Source organism: Notolepis coatsorum (assembly GCF_963971535.1).
Source record: "Notolepis coatsorum genome assembly, chromosome: 12".
NCBI classification, from domain to species: Eukaryota; Metazoa; Chordata; class Actinopteri; order Aulopiformes; family Paralepididae; genus Notolepis; species Notolepis coatsorum.
Window position 1 is genome coordinate 41551051 of NC_140176.1, and position 20473 is coordinate 41571523.

The following is a 20473-nucleotide window of genomic DNA, read 5'->3' on the forward strand; positions in this document are numbered from 1 at the left end:
ACTGCTCAGGCGCTTACCCACTGAAAGAAATTGTACTCAATGCACCCGTCACTGACCAGCTTTGTAGCCGGTAATCAACATACCAAAAAAGAAAAAAAAGGTATTTGACCTCTATTTGACCAGGATGATCAATTGAGAACAGCTTTTAATTTACAATGATGACCTGGCAATACCATCACTCCTCTAACACATAGTATACCATCACCCCTCTAACACATATTATACAACGGCATGCAAATTTCTCGATTCTGATTGGCCATTTACACGTCTTTATTGGCAACAATCCACGGTCCTGGGCTCAGGACCCGCCCACAACCGAATCACATATCACTCCCCGGCTCACTCCGGGAGAAAACAAGATCGCGGACAACAAATGGATATGTTGATAGCACCATAACGACTAAATATGAAGCGATTCTGTCAAGGGGAATGTGTTAGTCCTTTAAACAATGTTGGATGATGTAATTGATGGGTCTTGAGTCAATCTAGAACAAAAGAAAAATCGCGGATTGATTGATTGATTAATTGATTGATTTAAATTTCTACTTCCTTCCCACTGACTGCAGCGTTCACTCTCACACTGTCCGACGCTGGCGTACCACAAACACACACACACACATACACACACACACACACACACACACACACACACACACACACACTGTGACACACACACACACACACACACGCACACACACACACACACACACACACACACACACTCCTGTCTGCAACAGCGGGGGAGTCAGACTGAGAGAGAAGCAGCGCTGTTTTAAGTGAGCATGGTCTATTGAATTGATTGATTGGTTGATTGCTAATTTTATTACTGTACCCCTGGTTTCCAACTGGTTAAGTTTAGGCTAAAAGAAATAAATAAAAAAATAGGGCGAAGAAAACGTTTTTTTTCCTATAGGGCAAAGAAAACGTTTTAATTTGTTTTACCTACTTTATATAGAAGCATCTAAGAATGAAGTTCTATGGAAAGTAGGTCTGCATTCCCTTAACAATTGTGTGTATTGAGCCGTACTGTATTGTACCCATTCTGCATCTGGTAATACAATTTTCAATCAATCATTCCAATAATACACAGTTGGATGTGTTAGTTGGTTGGATGCACTTCAAGCTGCTTCCACATGAGGCAACTTCTCTCAATCATTCCAATAATACACAGTTGGATGTGTTAGTTTGGTTGGATGCACTTCAAGCTGCTTCCACATGGAGGCAACTTGTCTTTTTTGTAGTTGTGGGAACTACTTTTTCTGGCGGATGGTTTTTTTCAATAAATCTTCGATTAATGTGTGTTTATTGTATAGAAATAAGGTTGGATGAATCTGGCAGTTGTATAAAAGCTTTACACCACTTGTAGTCGTGATTTGTGACCAATAAACCATGCCTAGGGGGGTCTAACGACCCTCGGCTGCGCCTCGGGCCTAACGACCACCCCTAGGCATGGTTTATTGGTCACAAACCACGTGATGTAATGCTTAAGTATACCATCACTCCTCTCGAACACATAGTATACCATCACCCCTCTAACACATAGTATACCATCACTCCTCTCTAACACATAGTATACCATCACCCCTCTAACACATAGTATACCATCACTCCTCTCGAACACATAGTATACCATCACTCCTCTCGAACACATAGTATACCATCACTCCTCTCGAACACATAGTATACCATCACCCCTCTAACACATAGTATACCATCACTCCTCTCTAACACATAGTATACCATCACTCATATAACACATAGTATACCATCACTCCTCTAACACATAGTATACCATCACTCCTCTAACACATAGTACACCATCACTCCTCTCGAACACATAGTATACCATCACTCCTCTCTAACACATAGTATACCATCACTCCTCTCGAACACATAGTATACCATCACTCCTCTCGAACACATAGTATACCATCACCCCTCGAACACATAGTATACCATCACCCCTCGAACACATAGTATACCATCACTCCTCTAACACATAGCATACCATCACCCCTCAAACACATAGTATACCATCACTCCTCTAGTACATAGTATACATAGTAAGTAAAGAAACAGCTTTTAAATAAATACTAGCAATATATAGAGAGAGGACATGTACAACAGTCAGCTAGGGACTGTTGCAGTTTCTGCTTAATAAATCCTCTTAACAGGCGGGGGCCCACATGTGGGCCCTCTTGAGGACAATTTGCCCACCGGCACTTTAGCAACCTCTAGTGGCTCGGGTGTGCATATTCTTTAATACAATATATATATATTTGTTGCCTGTCGATAGCCCTTTCAGGTGACAAAATCCGTTCAGTGGTTCTTGAGTTACATGCCAATATGTGAGGCTTGCGCGAAGTACACGGTATTGTGCAAATACCCCTCCTGACTCTTGGGGCTCTAGTTCCGTCAATCATTTGGCGATCTCGAAAATTATTGGACAGGGTTGTAGCCAAGGGGTGTGGCTTTCCAATGATACCCCAACTGGGGGTGTACGACCAGGGATCTAGGTGAAAGGTTATGAGCGAAAACAGGAAGAGAAAAACTGCAGAATGAATGAAATATGAGGAAATAGAAACCAGGAACGCTACACATTTTCGCTTCTAATCACTCATTTATGAACGGATTTTTATGAGATTTGGACATGTACTACACAAGACGTCAGGCTATGGACCCAGGGTGTCGTTTCAGCCATGATCATTTCTGGGGAAATACTACTTCTGGACTACTAACTACTATAGAAAAACGTTAGTAACAAGTTTTACTACAACTCAAGTTCAGACCTATGTTACTCTATTTCATTAGCACTAAAAGTGAATTTTCTTTATTGTATCAGAAACTTCGGAATGTCATCTTTCAAAAGAGATCAGGCTCATGCATGTGCTATAAGTATAAAGTATAGGGTTTTGGTTTGCAAGAAAAGTATGCAGTCCTCAAAAACGAAAAATAAAATGGCCAATTTTGGAGGCGCCTGTTAAGAGGACACGTGGACTGATAGAAGTGATGAAAGTTTAAGAGAGTTCCAGTCATTTTCTGCAGAAAAACTAAAGAAATTCTGGCCAAAGACAAGTGCGGGCCTTGGGAATAGAGTAATGAGATCACTGGACCTCAGGTGGCAGTTGTTATGGGAACGGTGCAGGAGGCTGGAGGGGTGTTGAGGTGTCTTTCCTAGAAGAGTCTTGTAGATGAGTAGAAGCCAGTGATGAAATCGCCTGGTGTGGAGGGAGGACCAGCCTGTCAGTTTATACAGTTCACAATGGTGGGTGGAAAAAGGTGCGCCAGTGGAAAAACGGATGGCTGAGTGGTGGAGAACATCAACCCTGTTGAAGGGCACACTTGGAAGCCATTTTATAGATAGGTATAATACAATACCTTGTGCTATACTTTGTGCTGGAGATCACCGGTGTCACTGCTGCCGGAGATTAACCGGACCGCTTGATGTGGCGCGGCGATGGAAACTGTGGCAGAGGGAAGAGCCACAAGTGAGTTTTGTTTGTTTATTTATTTTTTACCCAGGGACAGTGCACAGGTAATGCACTTTTTCGAATTCAAAGAGTAGGGTACATCTGCAGTGCCGCTCGGCGACCTTGAATAGGTTATTAAAATGGAATAAAAGCCAAAACAACCTTGCCACGGACATATCCGTGGGTGGTCCTCAACCGGTGGATTCGAAACACGGATATATACGTTGTTGGGCGGGAATGTGTTAATGCACATGTTCAGTTTCCACATCAATGTAAATGTGCCAGATTTTAGCTAATTATTTACATTTACATTTAGTCATTTGGCTGACGCTTTTATCCAAAGTGACTTACAAGTTCTGTACGACAAGTCATCAGGAAGGGCACAACTCTATCAGCTGAGTAACAATGTTCATCAAAGTGTTGAGTGCTACAGTGTAGGTTAGTTTATTAGGACAAGTGCATGACAGTAAGGTTAGTTAGGGTTAGATTATTTTTTTTGTTCAGATAATAGCTAGTTTCCATCTGTAGTCCCTGCCTAACGTGCATGTCTTTATGGTGTGGGAGGAAACTAGAGTACCTGGAGGAAACCCACATGAACACAGGGAGAACATGTAAACTCCACACAGAAAGGTCCCCTGCTGGGGTTCGAACCCAGGACCTTCTTGCTGTGAGGCAGCAGTGCTAACCACTGTACTGCTAACCACTGCTAACCACTGTACCACCGTGCCGCAAGTGAGAGCCACAAGTAAGAGCTGTAAGAGCCACAAGTGACTACCAAGTGTTGCAGTAAAGTGCAACAGTAATATACAATGTACAGGTGATCAAACTGGGTATAAAACATTTTCTTAATATTCAAATTTTAGTTTAAGTCCATATTTTGTGATTTTGTGTGAAGAGTGGACTAGCAAAATTTGATTATAATTGTACAGTGTAACTGTTTAACTGTGCAAATAAATATCTTGGATCTCTACCGACAGCATGGAAATGGCATCAGTAAAATAAAATAAAAATAGAGAAACATAGCATAAACATAACGTAGCAAAGTACACTTACCTTGTGGTATCGGAGGAAAGAATCAATATGCAATCATGTGTGTGTGTGTGTGAATAAATAAATTGGCAAAAAGTTTGTTTTTGAGAGTGTATGGGGGTATATACCGTGTAGTATCCTTCTGACTACATGAATGCTCTTTTACCCACAGTAGAGAGGGTTTCGGCTGTGTCTGTGTGTGTGTGTGATTCCAATAGAGTGAATACAATGTGGGTATAAGTGACGAGAGGGTGTTCAGTTTGTGTGACAGTGAGTATGTGTGAATCGGTATCTGTTTGTGTGTATGTGCACAAAAGAGTGTGACTGCAGGAGCCTCATCTCTGAGTGCCTCTGCATTGAGGAGGTGTGTCTATGAACAGGGTGTGTGTGTGTGTGTGTGTGTGTGCACGCGCCGTGTCAGAAATAGCAGCTGCATTACCGCCAAGACAACCACAACACTAGTCACTTCCTCCTTTTTCATCTGGCCATCTCTCTTTGACACACCACTTACTTGTATGACATGCATTCTGGGTTAAAATATATCTGCCTATATATAAAAAAATAACACATTTTGAAATATTGTAAGAAAAATTGGGTAATATTTTCACAGTTTCATTCACTAGAAGTCAATATATATATTATATGATATATATCATATATCTCCAATGGTATCTCCTCAACCACAGTAGGCTATAGACAGCTAGGCAATTCTGGACTTAAAAGATCCAGTACAATGAGGTTTTAATTCAGTTATAAATGGCTTATTGTGGACTGAATCTGCAAAATTGTTAAAGTGATCCGAATCTTTGCTCATACAGTATGTGACTCAGATCATGGCACAATTTACATGGAATCTGATCTTTTCAGTTCTGAACTTTCCTATGTAGATATAGGTCAGATTTTTTTGCAATGCGACCTCAGTCTGAACAGTCATATCAGAATTCATATGACTTTTATGTCATTCTCGATTGACATTCATCGCAATTCTGTGGTGGGAGTCACTCTGTGAATACAAACATGGAAGACAGTGATGGAGGTGGTCAGTGGTCAATACAATACCTTGCAAGTATTTGGGGTGATACTTCTGTACAAGCAAAACTTGAGGGGACGTATGAGTATCATAAATGAATGAATGCTCATGAATTAGCTGGCCTCCACTGCACAATCAACTTGTAAATTAAACCATTAATTGTGAATTTTTACGTCCATCTTCCTTATTGTTAATTTGCACATGCAGGGTCAGTTCAGGAGCGTGACCAGTTCACACTGCAATATGATATGGACCACATTTTTTAAATAATGTGAACAGCCAAACAAAAACATTAAGCAAGACTCTTAACTGCTCCCGATGAGCAGATTGGCACCACCGTCGGTGTGCGTGAACAGGTTTCAACACTGTTTGACGAACATTGTTACCTAGCTGTTAGAGTTGTACCCTTCCTGCTGACTTGTTGTACAGGACTTGTAAGTCGTTTTGGATAAAAGCATCAGCTACAAAATGTAAATTCATGAAATTAAATGACAATTTTGAAGGATAATTGAGAGCAAGCTCTCATTTACAATGATGTCGAGAAATACAACACATAATAAATATAAAATAATTAATCAATTAAACATTTAAAATGATTAAAAACAACTACAGACTGTGGTGAAGTGGTTTGCTATTAAAGGTGTAAGCTGACAAATAGATACTAATGAATCGAGTTTTAAAGTGCATTGCAAAACATTCCTAACATTTCTGGGGCACAGAAGCTAAAGGCAGATTGTCCTAATTCAGTGCAGACTGTAGGAACCTTAATCACCAGAGCGACTATGATAAAGTGCAGAGCTCCAATCCAGCAATGAGGTGATGCATAAAAGCGCTATAAAAATGCAGTCCATTTAGGTCACCCTCTCTCTGAGCACAGCCAACTCCCAGGGGCCTTCTGTTCACTAGACATTATAGATGCTTGACTCCCCTTTTCCACCATTTTGAGGGCTGGTTCTGGGTCAGTGCCTAATCTCCAACCAGTTCTTTGTTTTGTTTTTTACAGACCAAAGAAGCGGCTCTCATCAGCCAGAAAAACTGTGCTGTGGCAGCATTATCGAGAGCAGCAAGACCAACTAATGTTAGAAAGGTTAAAGATACAGAGCTTCAGTATGGACGTGGTGGCATATACACCACGGCACAGCTAGATGGTACTGGGTTCGATTCCCGCTCGGGGACCAGGTTGCCGCGTTGCCAGGAAGGGTTTCCCCTCCCAATAAGATAAACCCAATGGAAAAACATGCAGAACAGATGGCTAACGCTGTCGCGTCCATAACGCAGACGGACACGAGCACTTGGAGTGGGCCCCGGGCACGACATTTTGTCAGCGACCCAATGCATGTGTGTATGTGTTCCTGTGCCCAGCTTGCCTGTGTGTTTTCATCTGCATGACAAATAATAAAGACTTCTTCTTCTATACTATACCTATGCAATAAAAACGGTTCCCCCCAGCGAATCTGTTCTCACATCATATTGTGTGTCAGAACAGTGTTGTGTTTGTGGTAAATGGACTTTATCCGAAGCTATTTACAACGTATAGCTCACATTCACCCATTCACTCACCGACGGCAGAGGCAACCATGCAAGGTGCCAACCTGCTCATAAGGAGCATCAGGGTTAAGTGTCTTGCTCAAGGACACTTCGACATGCTGCGGGGAGGAGCTGGAATAGAACTGGGAACCTTCAGATTACCAGACGACTGCTTTACCTCCTAAGCCTGTCGTAGTATTTAATGTCTGCTATTGTTAATTTTGCCTGTCATCTGCTGATCAACCAGGAAATGCGTATTATAAGCTGATGAATCTAGTGATCTATGCACAAAAGCGATCCCCCCCCCCCCCCCCCCCCCCCAGCAAATATCGTAGTTAGAAGATTGTGTAAGCTAAGCAGGTGACAGCTGGTCTGGAGTAACGTTAGAAGAATATGACCAGAGAGCACATTAGGAGTACATGAAAGCGTGTGTCCCCCCCCAGCAAATCAATCAGTTAAATCAATATTGTCAGAACAGTCTGCTTGTAGCTTAAAGGGGAACTATCTTATAAATGGCCTTTTTCAGTGTTTAGCATTGTTTCCTAGCTATGTGGACTTATATTAATATGATCTATGTCTCTAATTCTCATATTGGCGCATTCTTCCAATTCTCCTCTCACAATATTAACCCTCACTGAACTGAGTCATCTGAAAATGTGCTGATTTGTGATGTCAGAGAGACACCGCTGCATGATAAAGTTCAGGCGGCGCAGTGGTTTAGGAGCCCAGGCTCAAAACGGCTTTGATTGATTGATTGATTGAAAACTTTATTAACAGATTGCAGAATGGGTACAGTACAGTACAGCTCAATACATACAATTGTTAAGGGGATGCAGACCAGAGAAAGACTTTTGTCTTGTTTACATCAGGGTCCCCCATTTTCAATTCATCGTAACATATATGACATACAGATAGACAGTACTGCTACATCTATACATTTATGACATACCAGATTTGCAAATACAGTACGGTTTGTGATACAAAAAGAGTCCAGAAAAAAAAAAGTATATACATTTGGTGTAGAAACTGTACATTGGATTGAATAGGTGGGGGGGGGGGGGACTGTACATTGGAGGTGGGTGGGGGGGGTTGGGTAGGAGGGGTGGGTGGGGGACACTGTACAACTATACAAACAAAACTGTACATTGGAATATTGACAAGACCATACTTGGTAATTTACTGTACATTGGAGGGGGTTGTGTTAGGACATTTACAGGGGCCAGTTTCGAATTGCAGTCTCCCGTAGGTGTTTTTTGAGAGTGTTTTTGAAAGTGGGTAGTAATTCACATTCCTTTACAGCTTTAGGCAGGGCGTTCCACATTGATGTGGCATAATTGCTAAACGTGTTTAGTCCCTTGTTTGAGCCAAATCTGGGTTTAACATGATTTGTGGAGCTCCCTCTGGTGTTGTGATCGTGGTATTCACTGACCTTTGGGAAGTATTTTGACATGTACATGGGTACCTTGGTCATGTAGTGTATCTTGTAGACCAGGCCCATTGCAAGTTGCTGTACTCTGTCGTCTACTCTAAGCCATCCTAGGTTGTCAAAGTGGGCAGGGGTGAGGTGGGTTCTAGGAGTAAGGTCAAGCAGTAGTCTGACCAGTTTGTTTTGAGATGTTTGTAATTTTGTTTTTAGCGCCTTTGAGGTGCTTTGGTACCATGAGGTGCAAGATCTTGAGGTAGAAAAATGCTGTTTTTGAGGACTTGATTAGAAATACAAAACAATGAATTAAAAAAAATAAAAAATTACAGAGGTGTTCCATAAACTCACAGGAATTGTGTAAAAGTGCCCAAATTGTGAAAGAAATAGTAAAATAGTTCCCCTTTAAGTAGTTAACGTTAGCTAGTGCCACCTCCAACCCCCCCACATACACCCCCCTATCCAGAGGTGTGAATGGCTGGACCCCCTGATGTGTGCGTGGTGGAGAGGTGAGAGCTGTGAGGATGATGTGGCGAGTATATATATAGGTTAGCGAGTTGAACCAACCGGCACCAACACCAGATCAGAGCCAGAACTAGGTTCACGTTGGCCGGTGAGCACTGCTGCCAGTGAGCAGCACCACACCATGTGACTGATGGGCCAATCAGAGCAGCTAGATGCGACTGATCAGAGTAATTCATGGATATTGTGCAATATTTCAGAGGAAGCAGATTGGATATCTGAAATGGCTTGATTCTGTTGATATCCAGCGGGATGGAGATCAAAGGTTTCAGTCATCTTTTTCATAACAGCTCTAACATTTTGGGTAATTTGATGTCAACATACCTTCTGTTAAAAGATGATTGAAAAAAACACAATTTTCATTGTACTGAATCTTTAATATAACACAATTATTTTCAGATGGGGGGTTCCAGAGGGTGCATGGCCTTTGGGATCCTAAATAGCTCTAGAACCAATGTGCTACATCATCACTGTGCATGTCATGAGAAATAATGGTACTTGGCTAATTGCAGGTGGACCCATCCATCTATGTTACCTAAACCTTTCTAACCAGATTATATTTATTTGCATTTCTATACAGCAGTGGACTGGATGTTGTTATATGGTCCATTGGTCACATAACAGTATCAACAATTGTATTAACTTAAAAAGGTCTACCTTCTGCTGATATACTATCTAAAATGTGATATGGTGAAGTCTATTGAATGAAAATTCAAGTGAAAAAAAAAGAAAAAAAAAAGCCGATTGCTAAAAACCTGAGAGCTGTACTAACAGTGGTTCGGGAGGTAGAGCAGTCGTCTGGTAATCTGGAGGTTCCCGGTTCGATTCCCGCTTCTCCCAGCCAGCATGTCGAGGTGTCCTTGAGCAAGACACTTAACCCCTAACTGCTCCCGATGAGCAGGTCGGCACCTTGCATGGTTGCCTCCGCCGTGAATGTGTGAGTGAATGGGTGAATGTGAGGAACAAATTGTAAAGGGCTTTGGATAAAAGCTGCTATATAAATGCACCATTTAACAAACATTTATTAAAAAAAATTGTTAAGAGTGAAATGTATCTGTTTTATCTTGTGACAAATTTCAATCTTGCTCTGTTTTAGAGAAAAAGGGTCTTTAAAGCCATTTTCCTCAGTTTCACTGTCTGCGTAGCTACTACGGTCAGCTTCTGCAGGGCAGTATGCAGGAGGAATGTAATCACTCTCCTTGGGACCTGGGCTCATTATAGGAAAATATATCTCTTGCCCTTTGGGGAGCGACCAGAGGTGGCCGCAGACCATATAGGGCCATCACTGCCGATCACCTGATTGACTGCACACCAAATAAAGTCAAATATGTAGAGAAGCCTAGTATAGACAAATGAAGCGGTCACATTTACTCAGAGAGTGAGAGAGACAGACAGCGGAGTAGAACTGAAAGAGGAGGTGGTGATGCTAGCTGTGATATTCAGAGATGTGACAAAACCAGTCTAATTTCCCCTGTAAGTAACTATGAGAACTTAGCACTTGATGCTGTTGCAAATAAACGTTAATTTGGTGGCACAAGTTTCATATTGCCTACAACACGGGTCTATTCATAGGGCGAATAGTACAGTAGGTGCTATTAGAGACCAGATATCCTGACATGCTGCTTAACCTGAGGTCTGCCCTCATATACCATATCATATCATACAATATAATGTGTGTATTAAATATTCTCTGAACTATGTAACTATGATGACAGAGCGGGTGGCAATAACTGTAGATTCTTCAGGCCCTATTAGAAAGCAACAATGTAGGCATTTTGCCAACAGTATTTTTCTGTGTCGGATTTACTCATACAGAACAGAACCACTGTGCTTATCGTCAGTGATGGGTTTCCATCCCACATCACTGCTGCAGGCCAAGCTGCACACTTCCTTCCTATACATGGCCAGCTTGAAAGTCATGGATCAAGCTTAGTCCGAGACTTTAATCTACTGAGGAAATATCCTCAGGCTAGGACTAGACTTAATCCATGATTGCGAAACCAGTCCGCAGTGTTATAGATGCGAAGCATGAGGGCAGTTTCTCCACGTCTGTGGACCACCACTAGGGGCACAGAGGCTAACTATGAGTGAGTGGGAGTGTCAGAGAGAGAGCGAGAGAGAGAAGGGGGGGGTGAGTGAGAGATGGTGTTTGTATGAGTACTGTATTATGTATTGCATTATTTGTGTTTGCAGAGATGAACAGAAGCTGAAGTTAGCTAATAGTAAGTCAAAGTGCCATGTCTGTGGACCATCACTAGGGTTCTCACCCCCACCCTCATCCAGCTCCATGGCCTTTGACCCCTAATTTCCTACATTGAATGTTGTGTCTGTCCACCATGTTTGTTATTATTGTTTTTTCCCCTATGTAAAGCGACCTTGGGTTTTATGAAAGGCGCTATATAAAACTAAGTTGTTATTATTATTATTATCACTAGGGGCACAGAGGCTAACTAGTGAGCGAGTGTCAGAGAGAGAGAGAGAGAGAGAGATGGTATGAGTACTGTATTATGTATTGCGCTGTTTGTGTCGGGATCATCCCTATGTTCCCCGGGTCCTATGTTCCCGGCTTGATTTATTAATAGATTGAACATTTTATTAATTTTTATTATTTTATTAATTATTAATGTCCGCCTTGTTTCGAACTGGTTAAGCTTAGGCCCTCTTTCGAAGTTGGTTAAGGTTAGAGTTTAGAATCAGGGCTGGTGGTCTAAAATGTTCAATCAACCAACCAATCAATCAAGCGGGGAACATAGGACCCGGGGAACATAGACATGCTCCCTTTGTGTCCTTGCAGAGAACAACAGCAGCTGATAGTTAGCTAAGCTAATCCATTTAGTTAGCTTAGCTAATAAATTTGTCTAACGTCAAAAATGTAATGTTAACGTAACAATAAGCTTTCATTACCTAACGTTATCATCTTTGTAGCATGTTATCCAATGTTAACAGTACATAGCGTTGGCTAACAGTTAACTATCGTTATATGGGCTTGAATTACCATTAACGGTAGCCAACGTTACCACAGCAAGCCATGCAGATGGGTTGGTGATGTCTGGGCACACAAATCCGATCTGATCATTTGCAAATAACAATATGGACAGTCGGTCTTAAAGATCTGATTTGAGAAACAAATCACATTTTCCTGCAGTCTGAACGAGAGCGCGCAAGAGTGAGATTGCGGGTCTATGAGGTGCTTTGTAGGGGTGGGAATAACCAGATATGATCACAATACTAGAGTCACGATATTGTGATTTATTACCTTTTTTCAAATGCAAATTATGTCCCCTACGGAAAACTTAACATCTGCAATAAAAATATATATACATAATCTGTAAGTGCTTTGCATTTAAGAAGTTGCCCATGTCTTCTTAGGTGCTTGTAAGGTGTATCTCTATAATCACCGTGCTCTGTGGGTTCACTGCTTGATTGATTGGTTGCTTGGTTGGTTGGTTGCTTGCTTGGTTGGTTGGTTGGTTGCTTGCTTGCTTGCTTGGCTCCTGAGTGTACCTACTACCAAGCTGCAACACTGGACCTGTCCTCCACAAACTCAACAACTGCACTCCCTTCCCACACGTTATCCCACAGAACAGTAGTCAACGGTGAGTGTGCACAGCATCGATAGAACACAATATCAGTTATATAAAAAAAATAAAGAATAAATACAATACACTATTTCAGGATAAATCTAGTAGACAATTCTTGGTTAAGCATCACGTTGCAACTACACAGAAATGTAATTTAAGAAATTGGTAGAAAAGGAACTGCATGAGTCCAGCGGCGTTGCGTGGATGCAGAAGGTTTTCCTTCCATTCCACAATGTCAGATGAACACAAAGTCATTCAATCACACACAAAAAGAAAACATAATTAATGAAATAAAAATACATCCCTGATTCAATCCAAGGCTACATAAAAAATGGCTTAGGCAGCTACTCAGTAAATAGCATCTTCACTGTAAACTAGGGATGGGCATTTAGTACTCGTGCCCATATACAGTATATATACGGTACTGTAAACCGACAGGTATCCACTGTGGCGGACAATACAGATAGCGGTCCTGACTACTGCTTGTACAGTCATATTGCTCACAACAATCACAATCAATTATTCAAGTATAGTTAGAAATAACATGTATGCGTGTTACAGACCGCTTAGATTCTCTCGTATAAAACTATAAATATTAGTGCATACACTATATACATACAGTATAGAGTCCTAAGTAATCACTCGGTTCATTCCAAACAATCCCTTATCCCAGATGAACAACTTCAAGCAGATGTCCGATGAATGGAATCCATATTAAAATAAATGCGCGCACACAATCTCACCCATCCATGCGCACACACACACACACACACACACACACACACACACACACACACACAAATCACTCATCCCACTTGTGCTTACATTGTACACATACAGTACAGGTGTAGATGTGGGAACACAGTGCACGCTGCACAGATGAAATAAAAATGTGCAACCTCCTACATCAGCCTCCTTCCATCTCTCTGACACACACAGCAGGCTGCTTCAGGGGTAGTGCGTCTTGCGTCTCGTCCAGAGAGTGAGTCTTCGGGAGGTGAAGATGTGTGTGACCACACTGAGCAGCATCAGGAAGATGGTCATAGACATCACTATCACATAGTGGCTGATACTGGGAGAGAGAGAGAGAGAGAGACATCACTATCACATAGTGGCTGATACTGAGAGAGAGAGACAGAGAGAGAGAGACAGAGACAGAGACAGAGACAGAGACAGAGAGAGAGAGAAATACAACAATGTGCAAGCACAGCAGCAAGACTTGTGAGCTGCTGTGACAAGAAAAGGACATCCAATGGAATACAACCACCATAAAGACTGTCAATCATACAAGAAATTCCTTCTGTAATGTACCGATTCCTTTTGATTTCTCTGTTTGCTTGTTTAGTTTGGCTCTGGCAATGTAAACGTATGTTTCCCATGTCAATAAAGCCCATTTGAATTGAGACAGAGAGAGAGACAGAGACAGAGACAGAGAGACATCACTATCACATAGTGGCTGATACTGGGAGAGAGAGGGGGGGGAGGGAGAGAGAGATAGAGAGATAGGGTCAGTTACCTAACCTCCACTCACATGTTTGTGTGTGTGTGTGTGTGTGTGTGTGTGTGTGTGTGTGTGTGTGTGTGTGTGTGTGTGTGTGTGTGTGTGTGTGTGTGTGTGTGTGTGTGTGTGTGTGTGTGTGTGTGTGTGTGTGTGTGTGTGTGTTGCAAGCTGGTTGTCAATTGAGTCTGTACCAGTATGTTAACATCTATATACATCTACATCGTTTATGTCCCTTGTATGCTTGTGATTACAGTATATGGACATAAATTAATTATTGTGTGTGTGTTACTGAGTGTAAATGGGGATGCCTTTTCAATAGGGAACAAAAGGTTAGGGTAAAAGGTTGGGTATGTATTGAAGTGAACATTTAAGTGTGTGTGTGTGTGTGTGTGTGTGTGTGTGTGTGTGTGCACCGTTAGTGTGACATTGGTCTTGGTTGTGTCTGTGGGCTGATGGTCTTGATATTTGTCAGTTTCAGACATGTTTATAAACCTGCAGGCTTAGGCCTTGTCCAGGCTAAAACGATTTGATCTGTTTAGTTTTCGTTTCGTTTTAAGGTTTCCGTAAAAACGAAAATGTCTCAAGATAATAAGTGCATGCCACAAATTTACTTTTTTTGTGCACTACCTATCTTTGTGAGAGTGGCTTCTCAGGGTTCCAGACAACATCATAACATGATGATCCCATAGCAAATTTTGGACATTGAAAACATTGTTCCCCTGCAGGAGATGATGATCAGACTAGACACACAATACATTACACACGCACTCCTCTCACTCACACACAGCGATCAGAGTAAGACACACACATACACACTCCTCTCACTCACACACAGCGATCAGAGTAAGACACACACACATACACACTCCTCTCACTCACACACAGCGATCAGAGTAAGACACACACACATACACAAATTACACAGTACACACCTCTCACTCACACAGCGATCAGAGTAAGACACACACACAAATTACACAGTACACACACTCCTCTCACTCACACAGCGATCAGAGTAAGACACACACACATACACACACACACGGACTCCTCTCACACACAGCAAACAAAAGTTATTTAAAGTACACTTCCACTTTAATTTGTATTATTTAATTTATTTATCTTGTTATGAGTGATTGCTGTATTGTTCTTCAAATACATTTTCATTTAAAGTGGCTTAAAGATCCAAATTCAAATGTTTCATGAGTCATTATTTTAATTTGCTATGGGATCATCATGTTATGATGTTGTTGTTTGGTCCTGACAAGAGTCTCAAAGTCTGGGGTGATGGTAGACAAGCAACTCTGAGGTCATGCTCAATGTCCAATCTGTTCCTCTGCTCTGTCTTCAGCTGGACCAGAGCTGAGAAGCCACTTTCACAAAGATAGGTAATTAAAAAAAAAAAAAAAAAAAAATTTTTTTTTTTTTTTTTTTTTTGTTTACATTGGTTTTTGATTAGTCGACTAATCGAAAAAATAATCGGCAGATTAGTCGACTACCAAATTAGTCATTAGTTGCAGCCCTAGTCCCTGTGTGTGTCCAGTATAGGGCTGACCCCTATTAGTCGATTAGTCGACTAATCGGTCGAAAGGAGCCGTAGTCGACTGGCCAACCTCTTAGTCGAATATAAAAAAATAATAATAAAAAAAAAACGTATAATTTAACACTTTGACTGCCATGAAACGTCTTTTCACGTCATTGCTGGCCATGCTCAAGTTGCCGGGGGACGCTGTACAGCGTCCTTATATCAATATTTCAAAAATCTGCGATCGGATTCATTTGTCCCCTCCGCTGGCCTGAGATCCACCAGCAGGACCCACTGAGCTCTCTGTCGGTTCAGGAGCGCCATCTGGTGGCCGATCGGCGCAATCGCCAAACAGGATGTTGAATAGAGGTTGTCCTAGACGACCGTAGTACTTCCGGCGCTCGCTATAGATCCCGCGACTCTGGCTCGTCACACTACACAGTGATCGATTGCCAATAACTCGATAAACAACATGATTTGGACGTATATACCATTATACAAGCTGGAGATGGACCGGGTAAATTTACATCCCATAATGATAAGATTTCAACTCGACGATGATCGCCCAACGGCGCGCGGAGACTGGGGTGAGTTTCAGCATGTAACGTTACCGTCTTCGATACTAACTGCTATTATCAACATTTGACCCACATTAGATGATTGGTATAACGCTGCCCACGGAATTATAAACGCCCCCTAGCCCATCCGGTCAACATCAGATGACGTGTAGTAACTTCTAGAAGTACGTCTAGTTGGAATTTTTTATATCGCGCTGATTGCCATAAAACTGTATTGCATCATCAATATAATGCATTTGGGGCTATAGATCACGTTCTGGAGAAAGCTGCAGAAAGAGATGAAAACATACTTATACATTAGACCATACTTTACTATGAATATGTGAATGAAAAAGTTTAACGTTGCTACACAATGAACAATACATATAGGACTTTGAATGGGCCCTAATAATGGCAATGTAGCAATAGAATTTAAAAAGTTATAGCCATGCAAAGAAGGGGTACTTCTCCATAGACAAATAGAGCCGGCAACCTATGGTATATCATTAATTTAACCCAAGGCAACCAAAGTGTTAATTTTAAATTTTTTTAAATTTTCTTTATCATTCTTTCCAAAAGAAAATAGACCTAGAAGCGTGGCTAACGCTAATGGCACGCATACCAGAGGCTAACTGCCTACGAAAACAGGCACAGAGGCACTGAAAGAGGATTTCACCCATCTAATGAACACACTAGACTAGACAAATATCAAGATGTATCCATCAGTGGACCAATTGCATGCTTTTGCAGAGGACAAGAAGCCTTCAGTCGACTCCTGCAGACATTAAGCACCCCCCACAGCCCAAATGGAATGATACATTTTTTATTTTTATTTTTTACAATATTATACCTTTTTTTTCTCGACCAATAGTCGACTAACGGCAAATCTTGGCCAATCATAGTCGACCATCCAAATCCTTAGTCGGGGACAGCCCTAGTGTCCAGTCATTTCGACTAGCAAACTGGGTTTTCAGAAAAAGGCCAGCTATGTGACGCTAATCTCTAGTTAGTATCGTGTATTACATCAGTGTAATAAGTGTCAGCACAGCAGAGCCCCGCTCCGCTTTAGACAGATAGAGAGAGCACAGCGCGTGTGTGCGCCTCGGTCGGGAGTGTGTAAGCACATCAGAGCCCCGCTCCGCTTCAGACGGATAGAGCACAGCATATGTAAAGCTGTAAAAGCCCGATCAAGCTCAATAGCTGTACATGCCATTGTTGTGATGTTTTCACATGCGGGGTAAGGGAGAGGTTGGCTATCGTGTCATCGGTTCAGGATAAGATGCGTATTGCTTGTAAAGATGGTGACGCAATGGGGGGCGTCTTCAGAATTGCGCACTCTGGGAGCTGGTATCAGAAAGTATCGTCTCCAGGCTGCCAGAACGCAGTTCCGTGTGGCAGAACGGTGCAAACGATCAAATACTTTGCCTAAAACTACCAAAATCGTTTTAGTCTGGACATGGCCTTAGTGGCTTGAAACCTCAGGCTTATCAGAGGAAGAGATCAGATGGCCCACAAGATTCTGTTCAGTTCCTGTTGTAATAAGTAGTCAGGCCATGTTGTCGAGAAGAGCTACACACATGTTGAACTGTTACTATATCTTAATCCTATGGGATAAAGAGAGAGAGGATATGTGAGGAGAGAGGAGAGGAGGGAGAGAGAGGAGGGAGAGGAGAGGAGGGAGAGAGAGGAGATGTGTAGAGAGGAGAGGCGATAAGATATGGATATGTTGTGCATATATTGGTGGATGAGAGAGAGAGAGAGAAAGAGAGAGAGAAACATACAGGCAAACAGACAGACCTACCTGGTGCCAATGTCCAGCCAACTCCCATAGTCCTGAACCAGGAAGAAAAAGTGCTGTGAAGGAGATGAGTGAAGGAGGGAAGAAGAGAGAAAAGGAGGAGAGGAGAGGAGAAGCAGAGGAGTGGGCGGATGGTAGGAGAGGAGAAAAGAGAAGAGATAGCAGACGAGAGGAGGAGAGGGAGGTATGAGGAGAGGAGGACAGGAAACAAGGACACGTGGGAAGAGACAACAGTGTGAGTCATCATGTCATCACAACTGTGAAGTGTCAAAGCTCTACTAATGTCACCCTAAAGGAAGACAACACTACATACACACACACACATCCATCCATCATCTGGGACGGGATCTCAGTTTCTCCAATTTGGCAAACTGAGTTATTTTCTGAATCTACCCATTCAACACATCTGACAATCCACACATTCAAACCTTTGGACTGTTTGGGCCTTTTTACTTAGTAAATGTCTTACCAGAGCCATCAAGTCGGAGATGACTAGGACGATGAGGAACAAACTAAAAAAGAAAGGAAAGAAAGAAAGAGAGAGAGAGAGAGATACAGAGAAAGAAAAAGAGAAGATGGAGAGGATGAGAGAGAGATAGAGAAGGAGAGAGCGATAGAGAAGGAGAGAACCATGACTCGAGTCTTGATCTTGGGACAGCAGCACATCTGGATCAACAGCCACATCCATAAACACTGACTTGAAACCAGTAGTAGACAAACCTCAACCTCAATAGACCCTTTTCTCATCAATGTCACCTTGAAGGCTAAACTGTCCTGCCTGGCGCAGCCCTCAAGACGAGGAACAGACACAGTTTAGTGTCTCCATGGCTCTGCTGCCTGGCGAGCTTTAAAGCCAGATCTTTTCTGTGTTTAATCCCGTCGCATACCTGGTGAGACCATTATTGCACTCCGCTGTCCTTCTGTGGGACAGACTGCAGGGATATTTTGTATGACGAATGCCTAAGTGACTTGGTCGAAAGGAAACCAAACACGCGGACACACAAGTTTTCTCGTCCGTTTCTTTTCTCTTTGATCTGCTCATTCTAACGCTTCATGTGAGCTACAGCATGTAGCGAGTGATACGAGGAGCAACAGTTGTGATTGGAGGATCATGAAAAGATGGCAGGGTTTTAGATATGTCAAATAGGATGTCGTACGTATGTCCCTTAATATCCAAATTTTTCTGTTAAGTGGCATGGATAGAATCACAAATCTGTCATCTGATTTAAAACGGTGCGCTCTAGAGGAAAAAGGCATGATCACCAGTACTCATATAAAAAATGTATACGGTTGGTTGGGAGGGAATGAAGGGGTTAATTACACTGTTTCTCTGATATGTAAGACTCTGAACTCTGTTGCCTATTCTCAATGTATATCTACCTACTGCTTTCACTGTCTACAACTGCCCTACACTGTTATGGGTATACGTTTCATTTTATTTTATAAAACTTGTAAATTGAAAATTTTTAATAAATAGATTCATAAACAAACGAAGATAGAAGATCGCAGTTCTTATGTGAATAAAAGGTTTCCCCCTATGGGGAGTTTCCATCAACAGGAACATGGTGTGCAAACTGAATCACACTGTTCATGTGTTACAACTCCTTCTCACGCACTGTGAAGAGTGGGAGGGGGGGGGGGGTGACATACCTTCTGGACGAGAGCTGCGTCGCCACCTGGATGGTCTCAAATGAACACATCACTATTATGAACGGAATGATGACCTGCGAGAGGAAGAAGAACTAAATATTTCAGAAAAGAGACGCAAACATGAAAGGCGATGATGTATTGAAGATTTTTAAATAACAATACCACTGCTGCTATGGCCTGGTGGTAACTTCAGTTAAAAATCTAATTTAATTTAATTTCAAACCTTTGTTTAAACTCGAAAGGCAACTAAGGTTCCCCTCATTTATGGCCAGGTCGAGTGTACATACAGAAATAAGCATAAAAGCATATGAAATCACACAGCATATCAAATCATAACGATAAGACAACAAGACGAGGCAAAAAGCAAGGATGACATATTGATTATTTAAAATATGTGAAAACTTTAAGCTTTAAGGACTGTTGGAGTTCATTCCGTGAGCTAAGGGGCATCATAGCAAAATGCTGATTTATATATAAAAAATGTTTTATTACATTTATAAATGTGACAATTATTATGGCGACAGACAGAACAGAGGGACACAATGACTGGGGCACACTTGCTCCTTTTCAGTAACGCAGAGAATCCTGTGAATCAGGGCTGAGCGATTTGGTGGCAAAAATAAAATCATAATAGAATTATTTTGACATATTACAACTGCGATATGATTCACAATATTTTTATTCACAGGGGATTTTGTAGCAAACAAGAATGTTTCTTTAAGCTGTTAACCACACTGTTACCTTAAACTAACCCTAAATGTCTATCTTAATGTTAAAACGAACCATTATCATAGTATTGCTGTGTTTGTATCAGGGTAGGTGTCTTGGTCTACAGCCAACTACGTATGGCTGTAACATAACAT

General features: G+C 41.8%; 1 protein-coding gene across 2 annotated transcripts in view; it reads right to left on the reverse strand.

The window, feature by feature from the left end:
• Nucleotides 1–11781: 11781 nt before the first annotated feature.
• pign (phosphatidylinositol glycan anchor biosynthesis, class N) overlaps nucleotides 11782–20473 on the reverse strand; it is a 51926-nt gene continuing 43234 nt past the window's right edge. Inside the window, exons 26-29 of one of the 2 annotated variants that reach the window (XM_084326331.1) lie at nucleotides 19611–19684; nucleotides 18430–18472; nucleotides 17964–18016; nucleotides 11782–13651 (exon numbers count right to left, since the gene is read on the reverse strand). In XM_084326331.1, coding sequence (XP_084182457.1) covers nucleotides 13528–13651; nucleotides 17964–18016; nucleotides 18430–18472; nucleotides 19611–19684 — 294 coding nt within the window. In that variant the 3' untranslated portion in view covers nucleotides 11782–13527. The remainder of the gene's footprint in view (nucleotides 13652–17963; nucleotides 18017–18429; nucleotides 18473–19610; nucleotides 19685–20473) is intronic. The other variant, XM_084326332.1, reaches the window with a different exon arrangement.